This window comes from Salvelinus fontinalis, chromosome 26, assembly GCF_029448725.1.
Source record: "Salvelinus fontinalis isolate EN_2023a chromosome 26, ASM2944872v1, whole genome shotgun sequence".
NCBI classification, from domain to species: Eukaryota; Metazoa; Chordata; class Actinopteri; order Salmoniformes; family Salmonidae; genus Salvelinus; species Salvelinus fontinalis.
The window spans coordinates 39,002,079-39,019,154 of NC_074690.1; the positions used below are offsets into that span (position 1 = coordinate 39,002,079).

The 17,076-nt window shown below is 45.7% G+C and overlaps 5 protein-coding genes across 5 annotated transcripts in view; 1 reads left to right on the forward strand and 4 right to left on the reverse strand.

Moving 5' to 3' along the window:
• The window catches only part of LOC129824295 (dynein axonemal heavy chain 11-like), a 66,515-nt gene that overhangs the window by 18,452 nt on the left and 30,987 nt on the right, over window positions 1-17,076 (forward strand). The gene's annotated exons all lie outside the window — the stretch shown is intronic.
• Window positions 2,943-4,053, reverse strand: LOC129824305 (cyclin-dependent kinase 5 activator 1-like). Its single transcript, XM_055883854.1, has one exon. The coding sequence runs from the start codon at window positions 3,900-3,902 to the stop codon at window positions 2,943-2,945; it is 960 nt and encodes a 319-aa protein (XP_055739829.1). The 5' UTR covers window positions 3,903-4,053.
• LOC129824302 (cyclin-dependent kinase 5 activator 1-like) lies at window positions 8,476-9,491 on the reverse strand. Its single transcript, XM_055883850.1, has one exon. It carries the CDS (start codon window positions 9,467-9,469, stop codon window positions 8,510-8,512), a length of 960 nt encoding a protein of 319 aa, XP_055739825.1. The 5' UTR covers window positions 9,470-9,491; the 3' UTR covers window positions 8,476-8,509.
• LOC129824298 (cyclin-dependent kinase 5 activator 1-like) lies at window positions 12,041-13,047 on the reverse strand. Its single transcript, XM_055883847.1, has one exon. The coding sequence runs from the start codon at window positions 13,023-13,025 to the stop codon at window positions 12,066-12,068; it is 960 nt and encodes a 319-aa protein (XP_055739822.1). The 5' UTR covers window positions 13,026-13,047; the 3' UTR covers window positions 12,041-12,065.
• Window positions 15,597-16,603, reverse strand: LOC129824299 (cyclin-dependent kinase 5 activator 1-like). Its single transcript, XM_055883848.1, has one exon. It carries the CDS (start codon window positions 16,579-16,581, stop codon window positions 15,622-15,624), a length of 960 nt encoding a protein of 319 aa, XP_055739823.1. The 5' UTR covers window positions 16,582-16,603; the 3' UTR covers window positions 15,597-15,621.

Genomic DNA, 17,076 nt, shown 5'->3' on the forward strand with positions numbered 1-17,076 from the left:
GAAGCTGTTTTCCAATCTCTCTGTCCCAGCTTTGATGCACCTGTACTGACCTCGCCTTCTGGATGGAAGTGGGGTGAACAGGCAGTGGCTCGGGTGGTTGTTGTCCTTGATGATCTTTTTGGCCTTCCTGTGACATTAGGTGGTGTAGGTGTCCTGGAGGGCAGGTAGTTTGCACCCGGTGATGCGTTGTGCAGACCTCACTACCCTCTGGAGAGCCTTACGGTTATAGGCGGAGCAGCTGCCGTACCAGGCGGTGATACAGCCCGGCAGGATGCTCCCGATTGTGCATCTGTAAAAGTTTGTGAGTGTTTTTGGTGACAAACCGAATTTCTTCAGCCTCCTGAGGTTGAAGAGTTGCTGCTTCGCCTTCTTCACCACGCTGTCTGTGTGGGTGGACCATTTCAGTTTGTCCGTGATGTGTACGCCGAGGAACTTAAAACTTTCCACCCTCTCCACTACTGTCCCGTCAATGAAGATAGGGGGCTGCTCCCTCGGCTGTTTCCTGAAGTCCACAATCATTTCCTTTGTTTTGTTGACATTGAGTGTGAGGTGATTTTCCTGACACCACACTCCGAGGGCCCTCACCTCCCTGTAGGCCGTCTCGTCATTGTTGGTAATCAAGCTTACCACTGTAGTGTCGTCTGCAAACTTGATGATTGAGTTGGAGGCGTGCATGGCCAAGCAGTCGTGGGTGAACAGGGAGTACAGGAGAGGGTCAGAACGCACCCTTGTGGGGACACAGTGTTGAGGATCAGCGTGGAGATGTTGTTACCTACCCTCACCACCTGGGGGCGGCCCGTCAGGAAGTCCAGAACCCAGTTGCACAGGGCGGGGTCGAGGCCCAGGGTCTCGAGCTTAATGACGAGTTTGGAGGGTACTATGGTGTTAAATGCTGAGCTGTAGTCGATGAACAGCATTCTTACATGGGCATTCCTCTTGTCCAGATGGGTTAGGGCAGTGTGCAGTGTGATGACGATTGCGTCATCAGTGGACCTGTTGGGGCGGTAAGCAAATTGGAGTGGGTCTAGGGTGTCAGGTAGGGTGGAGGTGATATGGTCCTTGACTAGTCTCTCAAAGAACTTCATGATGACGGAAGTGAGTGCTACAGGGCGGTAGTCATTTAGCTCAATTACCTTAGCTTTCTTGGGAACAGGAACAATGGTGGCCCTCTTGAAGCATGTGGGAACAGCAGACTGGGATAAGGATTGATTGAATATGTCCGTAAACACACCAGCCAGCTGGTCTGCACATGCTCTTAGAACGCGGCCGGGGATGCTGTCTGGGCCTGCAGCCTTGCGAGGGTTAACACGTTTAAATGTTTTACTCACGTTGGCTGCAGTGAAGGAGAGCCCGCAGGTTTTGGTAGCGGGCCGTGTCAGTGGCACTGTATTGTCCTCAAAGCGAGCAAAGAAGTTGTTTAGTCTGTCTGGGAGCAAGACATCGTGGTCTGCGACGGGGCTGGTTTTTCTTTTGTAGTCCGTGATTGACTGTAGACCCTGCCACATACCTTTCTTGTCTGAGCCGTTGAATTGGGACTACACTTTGTATCTATACTGACGCTTAGCTTGTTTGATAGCCTTGTTCTCTTGGTAACACTAAGACAACTGATTTTGTAATGTAAATATCACTGTAAATCTGCATGAACATGACACACACACTGATAAACTATTGTTTCCATGGTAACCGGTACCTGTACTTTACTTGAGAATTGTTATATTTTTTAACATTTACTTTTACTTGACAACATTCAGAAAGTAAAGATGTGCTTGTTACATTTCGAATGCTCAGCAGGACAGTAAAACGGTCAAATTCATACACTTATTAAGAGAACTCATCCCTACTGCTTCTGATCTGGTTTGTAAAATGTTGTTAGACTGTGCCCCTGGCTTTCCGTAAATGAATAAAATCAAGAACATCTGCATAATATAAGGAACTTGATATATAGCCTTTGCTTTCACTTTTGATACTTAAGTCCATTTAACACCAGATACCTTTAGACTTTTACTCAAGTAGTATTTTACTGGGTGACTTTCACTTTTACTTGAGACATTTTCTATTAAGTATCTTTACTTTTAATCAAATCAAATCAAATGTATTTATATAGCCCTTCTTACATCAGCTGATATCTCAAAGTGTTGTACAGAAACCCAGCCTAAAACCCCAAACAGCAAGCAATGCAGGTGTAGAAGCACGGTGGCTAGGAAAAACTTAAAAAACTAAAAACCTCAAGTATGACAATTGGGTTCTTTTCCCACCACTAGTAAAGTATTATCTCCAGCAAGATCTCAAAAGGACATGGAAAATATATATTTGTAAAATAATAAGGACACAACATGTGATGTTTTTAAGAAATCATAAAAAGCATTTTATTCCAAAACAGTCACACTGTTCGTTCAAATTCATCAGAACCAATGGTCCTCAAACAAACCCCTGTCCCCCAGAAGTGTCCCGTGCTTGCTGTGGGGGAACATTGGTGTTCACTTCACTGTCTAAAGCGCCAGGGTTGCAGCTTGTCTGTTCAACCATGATCTGAGCACTAGTCCAGTCACTCAAGGGTGCCTCCTTCCCTCTCGTGGTAGAAAGTGCACATCTCCCACAGTCAGAACAGTATGCTGGTGGGCTGCAGCCTCATTGTGATGTGAGCACTAGCCCAGTCACTCAAAGCTGCCTCCAATCCTCCCGTGGTAGGCAGTGCACACATCAGACAGTCAGCTGTTACTGTAGATAGTAAGCTAAAGCCTCAGTCCTCCACACATTCATAGCTACCGATTTGTGTTCTCTTTCAAGCCAAATGAACCCTCATATTAACCCTTAAAATCTATAAAACATATTTTCTCATCAAAGATCACCCCCCTCCCTCAACCAATCCTCCTCCCTCCCATTTTGAAATGTCAGGCTGTAGTTGGCACCCGCCCTCCCCTGGCCCCTCTACCCTAGGTCCCTCACTGAGAGCTGTACACACCGCTGAGCAGGCGGCTCTTCTTCTCCTCCTTCTGGCTCTCGTTCTTCAGGTCAGCAAACACCTGTGAGAAGAAGTTAGGGTCTGTGTTCATCTGGAGCATCTTGTCACTCATCAGCTTGGTGATGGACATGCAGCGGATCCAGAAGGTCTGCTGGCAGGTGTCCACCAGGAAGGGTTTCAGGGGGTAGGCGATCTCGTTGCCCATGTAGGAGCAGGTCGTGTAGAAGCAGGTGAGCAGCACGGCATGCAGCTCGTGCAAGGTGGCCACCTCGGAGGAAACCGCCTCGCGGCACAGCATGTAGAGGAAGACCACAGTGGCCGGATTGATGCAGCTCTGGTTCTGATAGCAGTTGTCCAGCAGATAACGGTCCACCACCCGCAGCCACAGCACCGGGTCCATGGAAGACATGTCCTGGAGCCGGTGGCAGCGCCGGCACAGGAACTCACCCAGGCTGCGCAGCAGCTCGCCGGTTGTAGCGTGGACCATCACCAGCCTCCTGGGCGTGTCAAGGTCCTGGACGGTCACCATCTGGGGCGTGTCGGGGGCCGTGTTTGAGTTGCATAAGGGGAACTTCTCGACCGACGAGGCGGCGTTGTTGGAGCTGTTGGAGATGGCTGGAGTGCTCTGGTCCTGGGTGGACAGCTTGTCACAGGACTGAGACTTCTCCAGGCTGAGGGTGGACAGGTTGGAGAAGGACTGAGACTTCTCCCGGTTCTCATTACTCAGATGGGCAATGTTGCTTTGGTTGGTGTTCTCATGGGCCTGCACCTTCTTGGAGCCCTTCTTCTTCACAATCCGCCTCCATGGCGAGTAGCGCTTCAGAGTCTTGTCTTTTGCGCTCTTACCCGTCTGGACCTCCATCAAGTGACCCACAGTGTCCGGCCCGTCTTTGAAGAGGACTGCCTTCTTGCAGAGCGAGAGAGACATTGCGGATCCCATGGTCAATAGTGCCTGTGGAAAACAAAATGCTTCAATATTAGCAAAATGAAATGCTTGGCATCAGTTCAGTTGGCCTAGCTAGCTCAGCTCTGACTGTCTCCGAAATGGCAACCTATTCCCTACAAAGTGCACTGCTTTTGACCATTGCCCAAAGGGGTCTGGTCAAAAGCAGTGCTTTATATAGGAAACAGGGTTCCATTTGGGACAGATTCTTCATCACAGTATTAAGCATAGGCATTAATAAGTCTTATGTATTCATAAACATGAGAAATATAACGTTCCAAAGCAAAACAAAAATATTACTCACTGATTTCAAGTTGATATGTGAAAAATTATGAAGATATTTCAATATTTTCTTTGTTAATTGAAAGGTAAAGATGGGTTGTCCAGTGCTTTGAGTTCAAGGCTGTTGTGGTTGTGAACATCAGAATTGTCCAAGGTTCTGAAATCGAGTTTCCACGTCGTAATAAAGAAGTATGTCATAGAGGCGATTGTGTGAAAGATTAAGTTTGATGTTGGCAAAAATAAATTAACAAATTAATAAAGTCTGATGTTCCCCATGATAGAATTTGCCTAATCTTTGCTAAAGCCTAGCTCAATAAATTGAAAACGAAATAACCTCTGAGTGACTTCTACGTCACAGCGTTACATGTCTGGCCTCAATGGCTGAATAACATGTATCTGGCGAGTGTTTTGCACGGATCTCAATGGTCTGTCAAATTATATTGGCAGCTCTGTCAGGTTCCCGTTTATCTCGTTCACCAGCAGACTCTTCTTCCCCCTAATTTTTGCGTTAGTCATTTTACTTTAGCGATCTTCTCCAATAATGCGCATTTAGCCTGGGGACGAATAGGTGCGCGCCTATAATCGCTATTTGAAGTGGGGAGCATACAGGCCTGGACTGACTGGAGGGCTAACTTAAAGTGCGCTATAAACGTAGTCTAAATAGCCTTTTCATGTAAAACGCAACATAAGAACCAGCAGTAGCTCAAATAAAAGCTTATACAACTTCATTCAAACGTTTATTTAAAGAATTTAATAAATCATACAACAGTTGAACCAATACTAGACTAAACTCAGTTTGAATATTCAAGTACCTCCCCATCCCTAATTGCTGTCCCAATATATTATCAATATCTCACAAACTCAAATCTCTCTCCTCTCTCTCTCTCTGCTTGTGTCTGTCTGTAGTTGATATTGGGTCAGTGCAGTAGAGAGCAGGCGTTTAAGACCATCCATCCTGTTATCAAATCAATTTTTATTTTTCACATACACACGGTTAGCAGATGTTAATGCGAGTGTAGCGAAATGCTTGTGATTCTAGTTCTGACCATGCAGTAATATCTAACAAGTAATATAACCTAACAATTTCACAACAACTACCTTAATCACACAAGTGTAAAGGGATGAATACGAATATGTACCTAAAAATATATAAATGAGTGATGGCCGAACGGCATAGGCAAGATGCAGTAGATGGTATAGAGTACAGTACATACATATGAGATGAGTAATGTAGGGTATGAGAACATTATATAAAGTGGCATTGTTTAAATTGTCTAGTGATACATTTAATTACATTAAGATGGCAAGATGCAGTAGATGGTATAGAGTACAGTATATACGTATGAGATGAGTAATGTAGAGCATGAAAACATTATATAAAGTGGCACATTGTTTAAAGTGGCTAGTGATACATTTCTTACATACATTTTGCCATTATTAAAGTGGCTGGAGTTGAGTCAGTATGTTGGCAGCAGCCACTCAATGTTAGTGATGGCTGTTTAACAGTCTGATGGCCTTGAGATAGAAGCTGTTTTCCAATCTCTCTGTCCCAGCTTTGATGCACCTGTACTGACCTCGCCTTCTGGATGGAAGTGGGGTGAACAGGCAGTGGCTCGGGTGGTTGTTGTCCTTGATGATCTTTTTGGCCTTCCTGTGACATTAGGTGGTGTAGGTGTCCCGGAGGGCAGGTAGTTTGCACCCGGTGATGCGTTGTGCAGACCTCACTACCCTCTGGAGAGCCTTACGGTTATAGGCGGAGCAGCTGCCGTACCAGGCGGTGATACAGCCCGGCAGGATGCTCCCGATTGTGCATCTGTAAAAGTTTGTGAGTGTTTTTGGTGACAAACGGAATTTCTTCAGCCTCCTGAGGTTGAAGAGTTGCTGCTTCGCCTTCTTCACCACGCTGTCTGTGTGGGTGGACCATTTCAGTTTGTCCGTGATGTGTACGCCGAGGAACTTAAAACTTTCCACCCTCTCCACTACTGTCCCGTCAATGAAGATAGGGGGCTGCTCCCTCGGCTGTTTCCTGAAGTCCACAATCATTTCCTTTGTTTTGTTGACATTGAGTGTGAGGTGATTTTCCTGACACCACACTCCGAGGGCCCTCACCTCCCTGTAGGCCGTCTCGTCATTGTTGGTAATCAAGCTTACCACTGTAGTGTCGTCTGCAAACTTGATGATTGAGTTGGAGGCGTGCATGGCCAAACAGTCGTGGGTGAACAGGGAGTACAGGAGAGGGCTCAGAACGCACCCTTGTGGGGACACAGTGTTGAGGATCAGCGTGGAGATGTTGTTACCTACCCTCACCACCTGGGGGCGGCCCGTCAGGAAGTCCAGAACCCAGTTGCACAGGGCGGGGTCGAGGCCCAGGGTCTCGAGCTTGATGACGAGTTTGGAGGGTACTATGGTGTTAAATGCTGAGCTGTAGTCGATGAACAGCATTCTTACATGGGCATTCCTCTTGTCCAGATGGGTTAGGGCAGTGTGCAGTGTGAGGACGATTGCGTCATCAGTGGACCTGTTGGGGCGGTAAGCAAATTGGAGTGGGTCTAGGGTGTCAGGTAGGGTGGAGGTGATATGGTCCTTGACTAGTCTCTCAAAGAACTTCATGATGACGGAAGTGAGTGCTACAGGGCGGTAGTCATTTAGCTCAATTACCTTAGCTTTCTTGGGAACAGGAACAATGGTGGCCCTCTTGAAGCATGTGGGAACAGCAGACTGGGATAAGGATTGATTGAATATGTCCGTAAACACACCAGCCGGCTGGTCTGCACATGCTCTTAGAACGCGGCCGGGGATGCTGTCTGGGCCTGCAGCCTTGCGAGGGTTAACACGTTTAAATGTTTTACTCACGTTGGCTGCAGTGAAGGAGAGCCCGCAGGTTTTGGTAGCGGGCCGTGTCAGTGGCACTGTATTGTCCTCAAAGCGAGCAAAGAAGTTTTTTAGTCTGTCTGGGAGCAAGACATCGTGGTCTGCGACGGGGCTGGTTTTTCTTTTGTAGTCCGTGATTGACTGTAGACCCTGCCACATACCTTTCTTGTCTGAGCCGTTGAATTGGGACTACACTTTGTATCTATACTGACGCTTAGCTTGTTTGATAGCCTTGTTCTCTTGGTAACACTAAGACAACTGATTTTGTAATGTAAATATCACTGTAAATCTGCATGAACATGACACACACACTGATAAACTATTGTTTCCATGGTAACCGGTACCTGTACTTTACTTGAGAATTGTTATATTTTTTAACATTTACTTTTACTTGACAACATTCAGAAAGTAAAGATGTGCTTGTTACATTTCGAATGCTCAGCAGGACAGTAAAACGGTCAAATTCATACACTTATTAAGAGAACTCATCCCTACTGCTTCTGATCTGGTTTGTAAAATATTGTTAGACTGTGCCCCTGGCGTTCCATAAATGAATAAAATCAAGAACATCTGCATAATATAAGGAACTTGATATATAGCCTTTGCTTTCACTTTGATACTTAAGTACATTTAAAACCAGATACCTTTAGACTTTTACTCAAGTAGTATTTTACTGGTTGACTTTCACTTTTACTTGAGTCATTTTCTATTAAGTATCTTTACTTTTACTCAAGTTTGACAATTGGGTACTTTTCCACCACTAGTAAAGTATTATCTCCAGCAAGATCTCAAAAGGACATGGAAAAAATATATTTGTAAAATAATAAGGACACAACATGGGATGTTTTTAAGAAATCATAAAAAGCATTTTATTCCAAAACAGTCACACTGTTCGTTCAAATTCATCTGAACCAATGGTCCTCAAACAAACCCCTGTCCCCCAGAAGTGTCCCGTGCTTGCTGTGGGGGAACATTGGTGTTCACTTCACTGTCTAAAGCGCCAGGGTTGCAGCTTGTCTGTTCAACCATGATCTGAGCACTAGTCCAGTCACTCAAGGGTGCCTCCTTCCCTCTCGTGGTAGAAAGTGCACATCTCCCACAGTCAGAACAGTAGACTGGTGGGCGGCAGCCTCAGTGTGATGTGAGCACTAGCCCAGTCACTCAAAGGTGCCTCCAATCCTCCCGTGGTCGGCAGTGCACACATCAGACAGTCAGCTGTTACTGTAGATAGTAAGCTAAAGCCTCAGTCCTCCACACATTCATAGCTACCGATTTGTGTTCTCTTTCAAGCCAAATGAACCCTCATATTAACCCTTAAATTCTATAAAACATATTTTCTCATCAAAGCTCACCCTTTTCCCCCTCCCTCAATCAATCCTCCTCCCTCCCATTTTGAAATGTCAGGCTGTAGTTGGCACCCACCCTTCCCTGGCCCCTCTACCCTAGGTCCCTCACTGAATGCTGTACACACCGCTGAGCAGGCGGCTCTTCTTCTCCTCCTTCTGGCTCTCGTTCTTCAGGTCAGCAAACACCTGGGAGAAGAAGTTAGGGTCTGTGTTCATCTGGAGCATCTTGTCACTCATCAGCTTGGTGATGGACATGCAGCGGATCCAGAAGGTCTGCTGGCAGGTGTCCACCAGGAAGGGTTTCAGGGGGTAGGCGATCTCGTTGCCCATGTAGGAGCAGGTCGTGTAGAAGCAGGTGAGCAGCACGGCATGCAGCTCGTGCAAGGTGGCCACCTCGGAGGAAACCGCCTCGCGGCACAGCATGTAGAGGAAGACCACAGTGGCCGGATTGATGCAGCTCTGGTTCTGATAGCAGTTGTCCAGCAGATAACGGTCCACCACCCGCAGCCACAGCACCGGGTCCATGGAAGACATGTCCTGGAGCCGGTGGCAGCGCCGGCACAGGAACTCACCCAGGCAGCGCAGCAACTCGCCGGTTGTAGCGTAGACCATCACCAGCCTCCTGGGCGTGTCGAGGTCCTGGACGGTCACCATCTGGGGCGTGTCGGGGGCCGTGTTTGAGTTTGATAAGGGGAACTTCTCGACCGACGAGGCGGCGTTGTTGGAGCTGTTGGAGATGGCTGGAGTGCTCTGGTCCTGGGTGGACAGCTTGTCACAGGACTGAGACTTCTCTAGGCTGAGGGTGGACAGGTTGGAGAAGGACTGAGACTTCTCCCGGTTCTCAATACTCAGATGGGCAATGTTGCTTTGGTTGGTGTTCTCGTGGGCCTGCACCTTCTTGGAGCCCTTCTTCTTCACAATCCGCCTCCATGGCGAGTAGCGCTTCAGAGTCTTGTCTTTTGCCCTCTTACCGGTGTGGACCTCCATCAAGTGACCCACAGTGTCCGGCCCGTCTTTGAAGAGGACTGCCTTCTTGCAGAGCGAGAGGGACATTGCGGATCCCATGGTCAATAGTGCCTGTGGAAAACAAAATGCTTCAATATTAGCAAAATGAAATGCTTGGCATCAGTTCAGTTGGCCTAGCTAGCTCAGCTCTGCCTGTTTCCGAAATGGCAACCTATTCCCAACAAAGTGCACTGCTTTTGACCATTGCCCAAAGGGGTCTGGTCAAAAGCAGTGCTTTATATAGGAAACAGGGTTCCATTTGGGACAGATTCTTCATCACAGTATTAAGCATAGGCATTAATAAGTCTTATGTATTCATAAACATGAGAAATATAACGTTCCAAAGCAAAACAAAAATATTACTCACTGATTTCAAGTTGATATGTGAAAAATTAGGAAGATATTTCAATATTTTCTCTGTTAATTGAAAGGTAAAGACGGGTTGTCCAGTGCTTTGAGTTCAAGGCTGTTATGGTTGTGAACATCAGAATTGTCCAAGGTTCTGAAATCGAGTTTCCACGTCGTAATAAAGAAGTATGTCATAGAGGCGATTTTGTGAAAGATTGATGTTGGCAAAAATAAATAAATTAGCAAATAAATAAAGTCTGATTCTCGCCATGATAGAATTTGCCTCATCTTTGCTATAGCCTAGCTCAATAAGTTGAAAACGAAATAACCTCTGAGTGACTTCTACGTCATAGCGTTACATGCCTGGCCTCAATGGCTGAATAACATGTATCTGGCGAGTGTTTTGCACGGATCTCAATGGTCTGTCAAATTATATTGGCAGCTCTGTCAGGTTCCCGTTTATCTCGTTCACCAGCAGACTCTTCTTCCCCCTAATTTTTGCGTTGGTCATTTTACTTTAGCGATCTTCTCCAATAATGCGCATTTAGCCTGGGGACGAATAGGTGCGCGCCTATAATCGCTATTTGAAGTGGGGAGCATACAGGCCTGGACTGACTGGAGGGCTAACTTAAAATGCGCTATAAAAGTAGTCTAAATGGCCTTTTCATTTTAAAACGCAACATAAGAACCAGCAGTAGCTCAAATACAATCTTATACAACTTCATTCAAACGTTTTTTTTAAGAATTAAAAAAATCATACCACTGTTGATCCAATACTAGACTAAGCTCGGTTTGAATATTCAAGTACCTCCCCATCCCTAATTGCTGTCGAAATATATTATCAATATCTCACAAACTCAAATCTCTCTCTCTGCGTGTGTCTGTCTGTAGGAGATATTGGGTCAGTGCATTAAAGAGCAGACGTTTAAGACCATCCTGTTCTCTTGGTAACACTAAGACAACTGATTTTGTAATGTAAATATCACTTTAAATCTGCATGAACATGACACACACACTGATAAACTCTTGTTTCCATGGTAACAGGTATCTGTACTTTACTTGAAAATGTATGTATTTTTTATCTTTTCCTTTTACTTGACAACATTCAGAAAGAAAAGAAGTGCTCGTTACATTTCGAATGGTCAGCAGGACAGTAAAACGGTCAAATTCATACACTTATTCAAGAGAACTCATCCCTACTGCTTCTGATCTGGTTTGTAAAATGTTGTTAGACTGTGCCCCTGGCTTTCCATAAATGAATAAAAACAAGAACATCTGCATAATATAAGGAGTTTGATATATAGCCTTTGCTTTCACTTTTGATACTTAAGTACATTTAAAACCAGATACCTTTAGACTTTTACTCAAGTAGTATTTTACTGGGTGACTTTCACTTTTACTTGAGTAATTTCCTAATAAGTATCTTTACTTTTAATCAAATCAAATGTATTATATAGCCCTTCTTACATCAGCTGATATCTCAAAGTGTTTTACAGAAACCCAGCCTAAAACCCCAAACAGCAAGCAATGCAGGTGTAGAAGCACGGTGGCTAGGAAAAACTTTTTTATTTAAACAAAAAAAAACTAAAGTATGACAATTGGGTTCTTTTCCCACCACTCATAAAGTATTATCTCCAGCAAGATCTCAAAAGGACATGGAAAATATATATTTGTAAAATAATAAGGACACAACATGGGATGTTTTTAAGAAATCATAAAAAGCATTTTATTCCAAAACAGTCACACTGTTCATTCAAATTCATCAGAACCAATGGTCCTCAAACAAACCCCTGTCCCCCAGAAGTGTCCCGTGCTTGCTGTGGGGGAACATTGGTGTTCACTTCACTGTCTAAAGCGCCAGGGTTGCAGCTTGTCTGTTCAACCATGATCTGAGCACTAGTCCAGTCACTCAAGGGTGCCTCCTTCCCTCTCGTGGTAGAAAGTGCACATCTCCCACAGTCAGAACAGTAGACTGGTGGGCTGCAGCCTCAGTGTGATGTGAGCACTAGCCCAGTCACTCAAAGGTGCCTCCAATCCTCCCGTGGTCGGCAGTGCACACATCAGACAGTCAGCTGTTACTGTAGATAGTAAGCTAAAGCCTCAGTCCTCCACACATTCATAGCTACCGATTTGTGTTCTCTTTCAAGCCAAATGAACCCTCATATTAACCCTTAAATTCTATAAAACATATTTTCTCATCAAAGCTCACCCTTTTCCCCCTCCCTCAATCAATCCTCCTCCCTCCCATTTTGAAATGTCAGGCTGTAGTTGGCACCCACCCTTCCCTGGCCCCTCTACCCTAGGTCCCTCACTGAATGCTGTACACACCGCTGAGCAGGCGGCTCTTCTTCTCCTCCTTCTGGCTCTCGTTCTTCAGGTCAGCAAACACCTGGGAGAAGAAGTTAGGGTCTGTGTTCATCTGGAGCATCTTGTCACTCATCAGCTTGGTGATGGACATGCAGCGGATCCAGAAGGTCTGCTGGCAGGTGTCCACCAGGAAGGGTTTCAGGGGGTAGGCGATCTCGTTGCCCATGTAGGAGCAGGTCGTGTAGAAGCAGGTGAGCAGCACGGCATGCAGCTCGTGCAAGGTGGCCACCTCGGAGGAAACCGCCTCGCGGCACAGCATGTAGAGGAAGACCACAGTGGCCGGATTGATGCAGCTCTGGTTCTGATAGCAGTTGTCCAGCAGATAACGGTCCACCACCCGCAGCCACAGCACCGGGTCCATGGAAGACATGTCCTGGAGCCGGTGGCAGCGCCGGCACAGGAACTCACCCAGGCAGCGCAGCAGCTCGCCGGTTGTAGCGTAGACCATCACCAGCCTCCTGGGCGTGTCGAGGTCCTGGACGGTCACCATCTGGGGCGTGTCGGGGGCCGTGTTTGAGTTTGATAAGGGGAACTTCTCGACCGACGAGGCGGCGTTGTTGGAGCTGTTGGAGATGGCTGGAGTGCTCTGGTCCTGGGTGGACAGCTTGTCACAGGACTGAGACTTCTCTAGGCTGAGGGTGGACAGGTTGGAGAAGGACTGAGACTTCTCCCGGTTCTCAATACTCAGATGGGCAATGTTGCTTTGGTTGGTGTTCTCGTGGGCCTGCACCTTCTTGGAGCCCTTCTTCTTCACAATCCGCCTCCATGGCGAGTAGCGCTTCAGAGTCTTGTCTTTTGCCCTCTTACCGGTGTGGACCTCCATCAAGTGACCCACAGTGTCCGGCCCGTCTTTGAAGAGGACTGCCTTCTTGCAGAGCGAGAGGGACATTGCGGATCCCATGGTCAATAGTGCCTGTGGAAAACAAAATGCTTCAATATTAGCAAAATGAAATGCTTGGCATCAGTTCAGTTGGCCTAGCTAGCTCAGCTCTGCCTGTTTCCGAAATGGCAACCTATTCCCAACAAAGTGCACTGCTTTTGACCATTGCCCAAAGGGGTCTGGTCAAAAGCAGTGCTTTATATAGGAAACAGGGTTCCATTTGGGACAGATTCTTCATCACAGTATTAAGCATAGGCATTAATAAGTCTTATGTATTCATAAACATGAGAAATATAACGTTCCAAAGCAAAACAAAAATATTACTCACTGATTTCAAGTTGATATGTGAAAAATTAGGAAGATATTTCAATATTTTCTCTGTTAATTGAAAGGTAAAGACGGGTTGTCCAGTGCTTTGAGTTCAAGGCTGTTATGGTTGTGAACATCAGAATTGTCCAAGGTTCTGAAATCGAGTTTCCACGTCGTAATAAAGAAGTATGTCATAGAGGCGATTTTGTGAAAGATTGATGTTGGCAAAAATAAATAAATTAGCAAATAAATAAAGTCTGATTCTCGCCATGATAGAATTTGCCTCATCTTTGCTATAGCCTAGCTCAATAAGTTGAAAACGAAATAACCTCTGAGTGACTTCTACGTCATAGCGTTACATGCCTGGCCTCAATGGCTGAATAACATGTATCTGGCGAGTGTTTTGCACGGATCTCAATGGTCTGTCAAATTATATTGGCAGCTCTGTCAGGTTCCCGTTTATCTCGTTCACCAGCAGACTCTTCTTCCCCCTAATTTTTGCGTTGGTCATTTTACTTTAGCGATCTTCTCCAATAATGCGCATTTAGCCTGGGGACGAATAGGTGCGCGCCTATAATCGCTATTTGAAGTGGGGAGCATACAGGCCTGGACTGACTGGAGGGCTAACTTAAAATGCGCTATAAAAGTAGTCTAAATGGCCTTTTCATTTTAAAACGCAACATAAGAACCAGCAGTAGCTCAAATACAATCTTATACAACTTCATTCAAACGTTTTTTTTAAGAATTAAAAAAATCATACCACTGTTGATCCAATACTAGACTAAGCTCGGTTTGAATATTCAAGTACCTCCCCATCCCTAATTGCTGTCGAAATATATTATCAATATCTCACAAACTCAAATCTCTCTCTCTGCGTGTGTCTGTCTGTAGGAGATATTGGGTCAGTGCATTAAAGAGCAGACGTTTAAGACCATCCTGTTCTCTTGGTAACACTAAGACAACTGATTTTGTAATGTAAATATCACTTTAAATCTGCATGAACATGACACACACACTGATAAACTCTTGTTTCCATGGTAACAGGTATCTGTACTTTACTTGAAAATGTATGTATTTTTTATCTTTTCCTTTTACTTGACAACATTCAGAAAGAAAAGAAGTGCTCGTTACATTTCGAATGGTCAGCAGGACAGTAAAACGGTCAAATTCATACACTTATTCAAGAGAACTCATCCCTACTGCTTCTGATCTGGTTTGTAAAATGTTGTTAGACTGTGCCCCTGGCTTTCCATAAATGAATAAAAACAAGAACATCTGCATAATATAAGGAGTTTGATATATAGCCTTTGCTTTCACTTTTGATACTTAAGTACATTTAAAACCAGATACCTTTAGACTTTTACTCAAGTAGTATTTTACTGGGTGACTTTCACTTTTACTTGAGTAATTTCCTAATAAGTATCTTTACTTTTAATCAAATCAAATGTATTATATAGCCCTTCTTACATCAGCTGATATCTCAAAGTGTTTTACAGAAACCCAGCCTAAAACCCCAAACAGCAAGCAATGCAGGTGTAGAAGCACGGTGGCTAGGAAAAACTTTTTTATTTAAACAAAAAAAAACTAAAGTATGACAATTGGGTTCTTTTCCCACCACTCATAAAGTATTATCTCCAGCAAGATCTCAAAAGGACATGGAAAATATATATTTGTAAAATAATAAGGACACAACATGGGATGTTTTTAACAAATCATAAAAAGCATTTTATTCCAAAACAGTCACACTGTTCATTCAAATTCATCAGAACCAATGGTCCTCAAACAAACCCCTGTCCCCCAGAAGTGTCCCGTGCTTGCTGTGGGGGAACATTGGTGTTCACTTCACTGTCTAAAGCGCCAGGGTTGCAGCTTGTCTGTTCAACCATGATCTGAGCACTAGTCCAGTCACTCAAGGGTGCCTCCTTCCCTCTCGTGGTAGAAAGTGCACATCTCCCACAGTCAGAACAGTAGACTGGTGGGCTGCAGCCTCAGTGTGATGTGAGCACTAGCCCAGTCACTCAAAGGTGCCTCCAATCCTCCCGTGGTCGGCAGTGCACACATCAGACAGTCAGCTGTTACTGTAGATAGTAAGCTAAAGCCTCAGTCCTCCACACATTCATAGCTACCGATTTGTGTTCTCTTTCAAGCCAAATGAACCCTCATATTAACCCTTAAATTCTATAAAACATATTTTCTCATCAAAGCTCACCCTTTTCCCCCTCCCTCAATCAATCCTCCTCCCTCCCATTTTGAAATGTCAGGCTGTAGTTGGCACCCACCCTTCCCTGGCCCCTCTACCCTAGGTCCCTCACTGAATGCTGTACACACCGCTGAGCAGGCGGCTCTTCTTCTCCTCCTTCTGGCTCTCGTTCTTCAGGTCAGCAAACACCTGGGAGAAGAAGTTAGGGTCTGTGTTCATCTGGAGCATCTTGTCACTCATCAGCTTGGTGATGGACATGCAGCGGATCCAGAAGGTCTGCTGGCAGGTGTCCACCAGGAAGGGTTTCAGGGGGTAGGCGATCTCGTTGCCCATGTAGGAGCAGGTCGTGTAGAAGCAGGTGAGCAGCACGGCATGCAGCTCGTGCAAGGTGGCCACCTCGGAGGAAACCGCCTCGCGGCACAGCATGTAGAGGAAGACCACAGTGGCCGGATTGATGCAGCTCTGGTTCTGATAGCAGTTGTCCAGCAGATAACGGTCCACCACCCGCAGCCACAGCACCGGGTCCATGGAAGACATGTCCTGGAGCCGGTGGCAGCGCCGGCACAGGAACTCACCCAGGCAGCGCAGCAGCTCGCCGGTTGTAGCGTAGACCATCACCAGCCTCCTGGGCGTGTCGAGGTCCTGGACGGTCACCATCTGGGGCGTGTCGGGGGCCGTGTTTGAGTTTGATAAGGGGAACTTCTCGACCGACGAGGCGGCGTTGTTGGAGCTGTTGGAGATGGCTGGAGTGCTCTGGTCCTGGGTGGACAGCTTGTCACAGGACTGAGACTTCTCTAGGCTGAGGGTGGACAGGTTGGAGAAGGACTGAGACTTCTCCCGGTTCTCAATACTCAGATGGGCAATGTTGCTTTGGTTGGTGTTCTCGTGGGCCTGCACCTTCTTGGAGCCCTTCTTCTTCACAATCCGCCTCCATGGCGAGTAGCGCTTCAGAGTCTTGTCTTTTGCCCTCTTACCGGTGTGGACCTCCATCAAGTGACCCACAGTGTCCGGCCCGTCTTTGAAGAGGACTGCCTTCTTGCAGAGCGAGAGGGACATTGCGGATCCCATGGTCAATAGTGCCTGTGGAAAACAAAATGCTTCAATATTAGCAAAATGAAATGCTTGGCATCAGTTCAGTTGGCCTAGCTAGCTCAGCTCTGCCTGTTTCCGAAATGGCAACCTATTCCCAACAAAGTGCACTGCTTTTGACCATTGCCCAAAGGGGTCTGGTCAAAAGCAGTGCTTTATATAGGAAACAGGGTTCCATTTGGGACAGATTCTTCATCACAGTATTAAGCATAGGCATTAATAAGTCTTATGTATTCATAAACATGAGAAATATAACGTTCCAAAGCAAAACAAAAATATTACTCACTGATTTCAAGTTGATATGTGAAAAATTAGGAAGATATTTCAATATTTTCTCTGTTAATTGAAAGGTAAAGACGGGTTGTCCAGTGCTTTGAGTTCAAGGCTGTTATGGTTGTGAACATCAGAATTGTCCAAGGTTCTGAAATCGAGTTTCCACGTCGTAATAAAGAAGTATGTCATAGAGGCGATTTT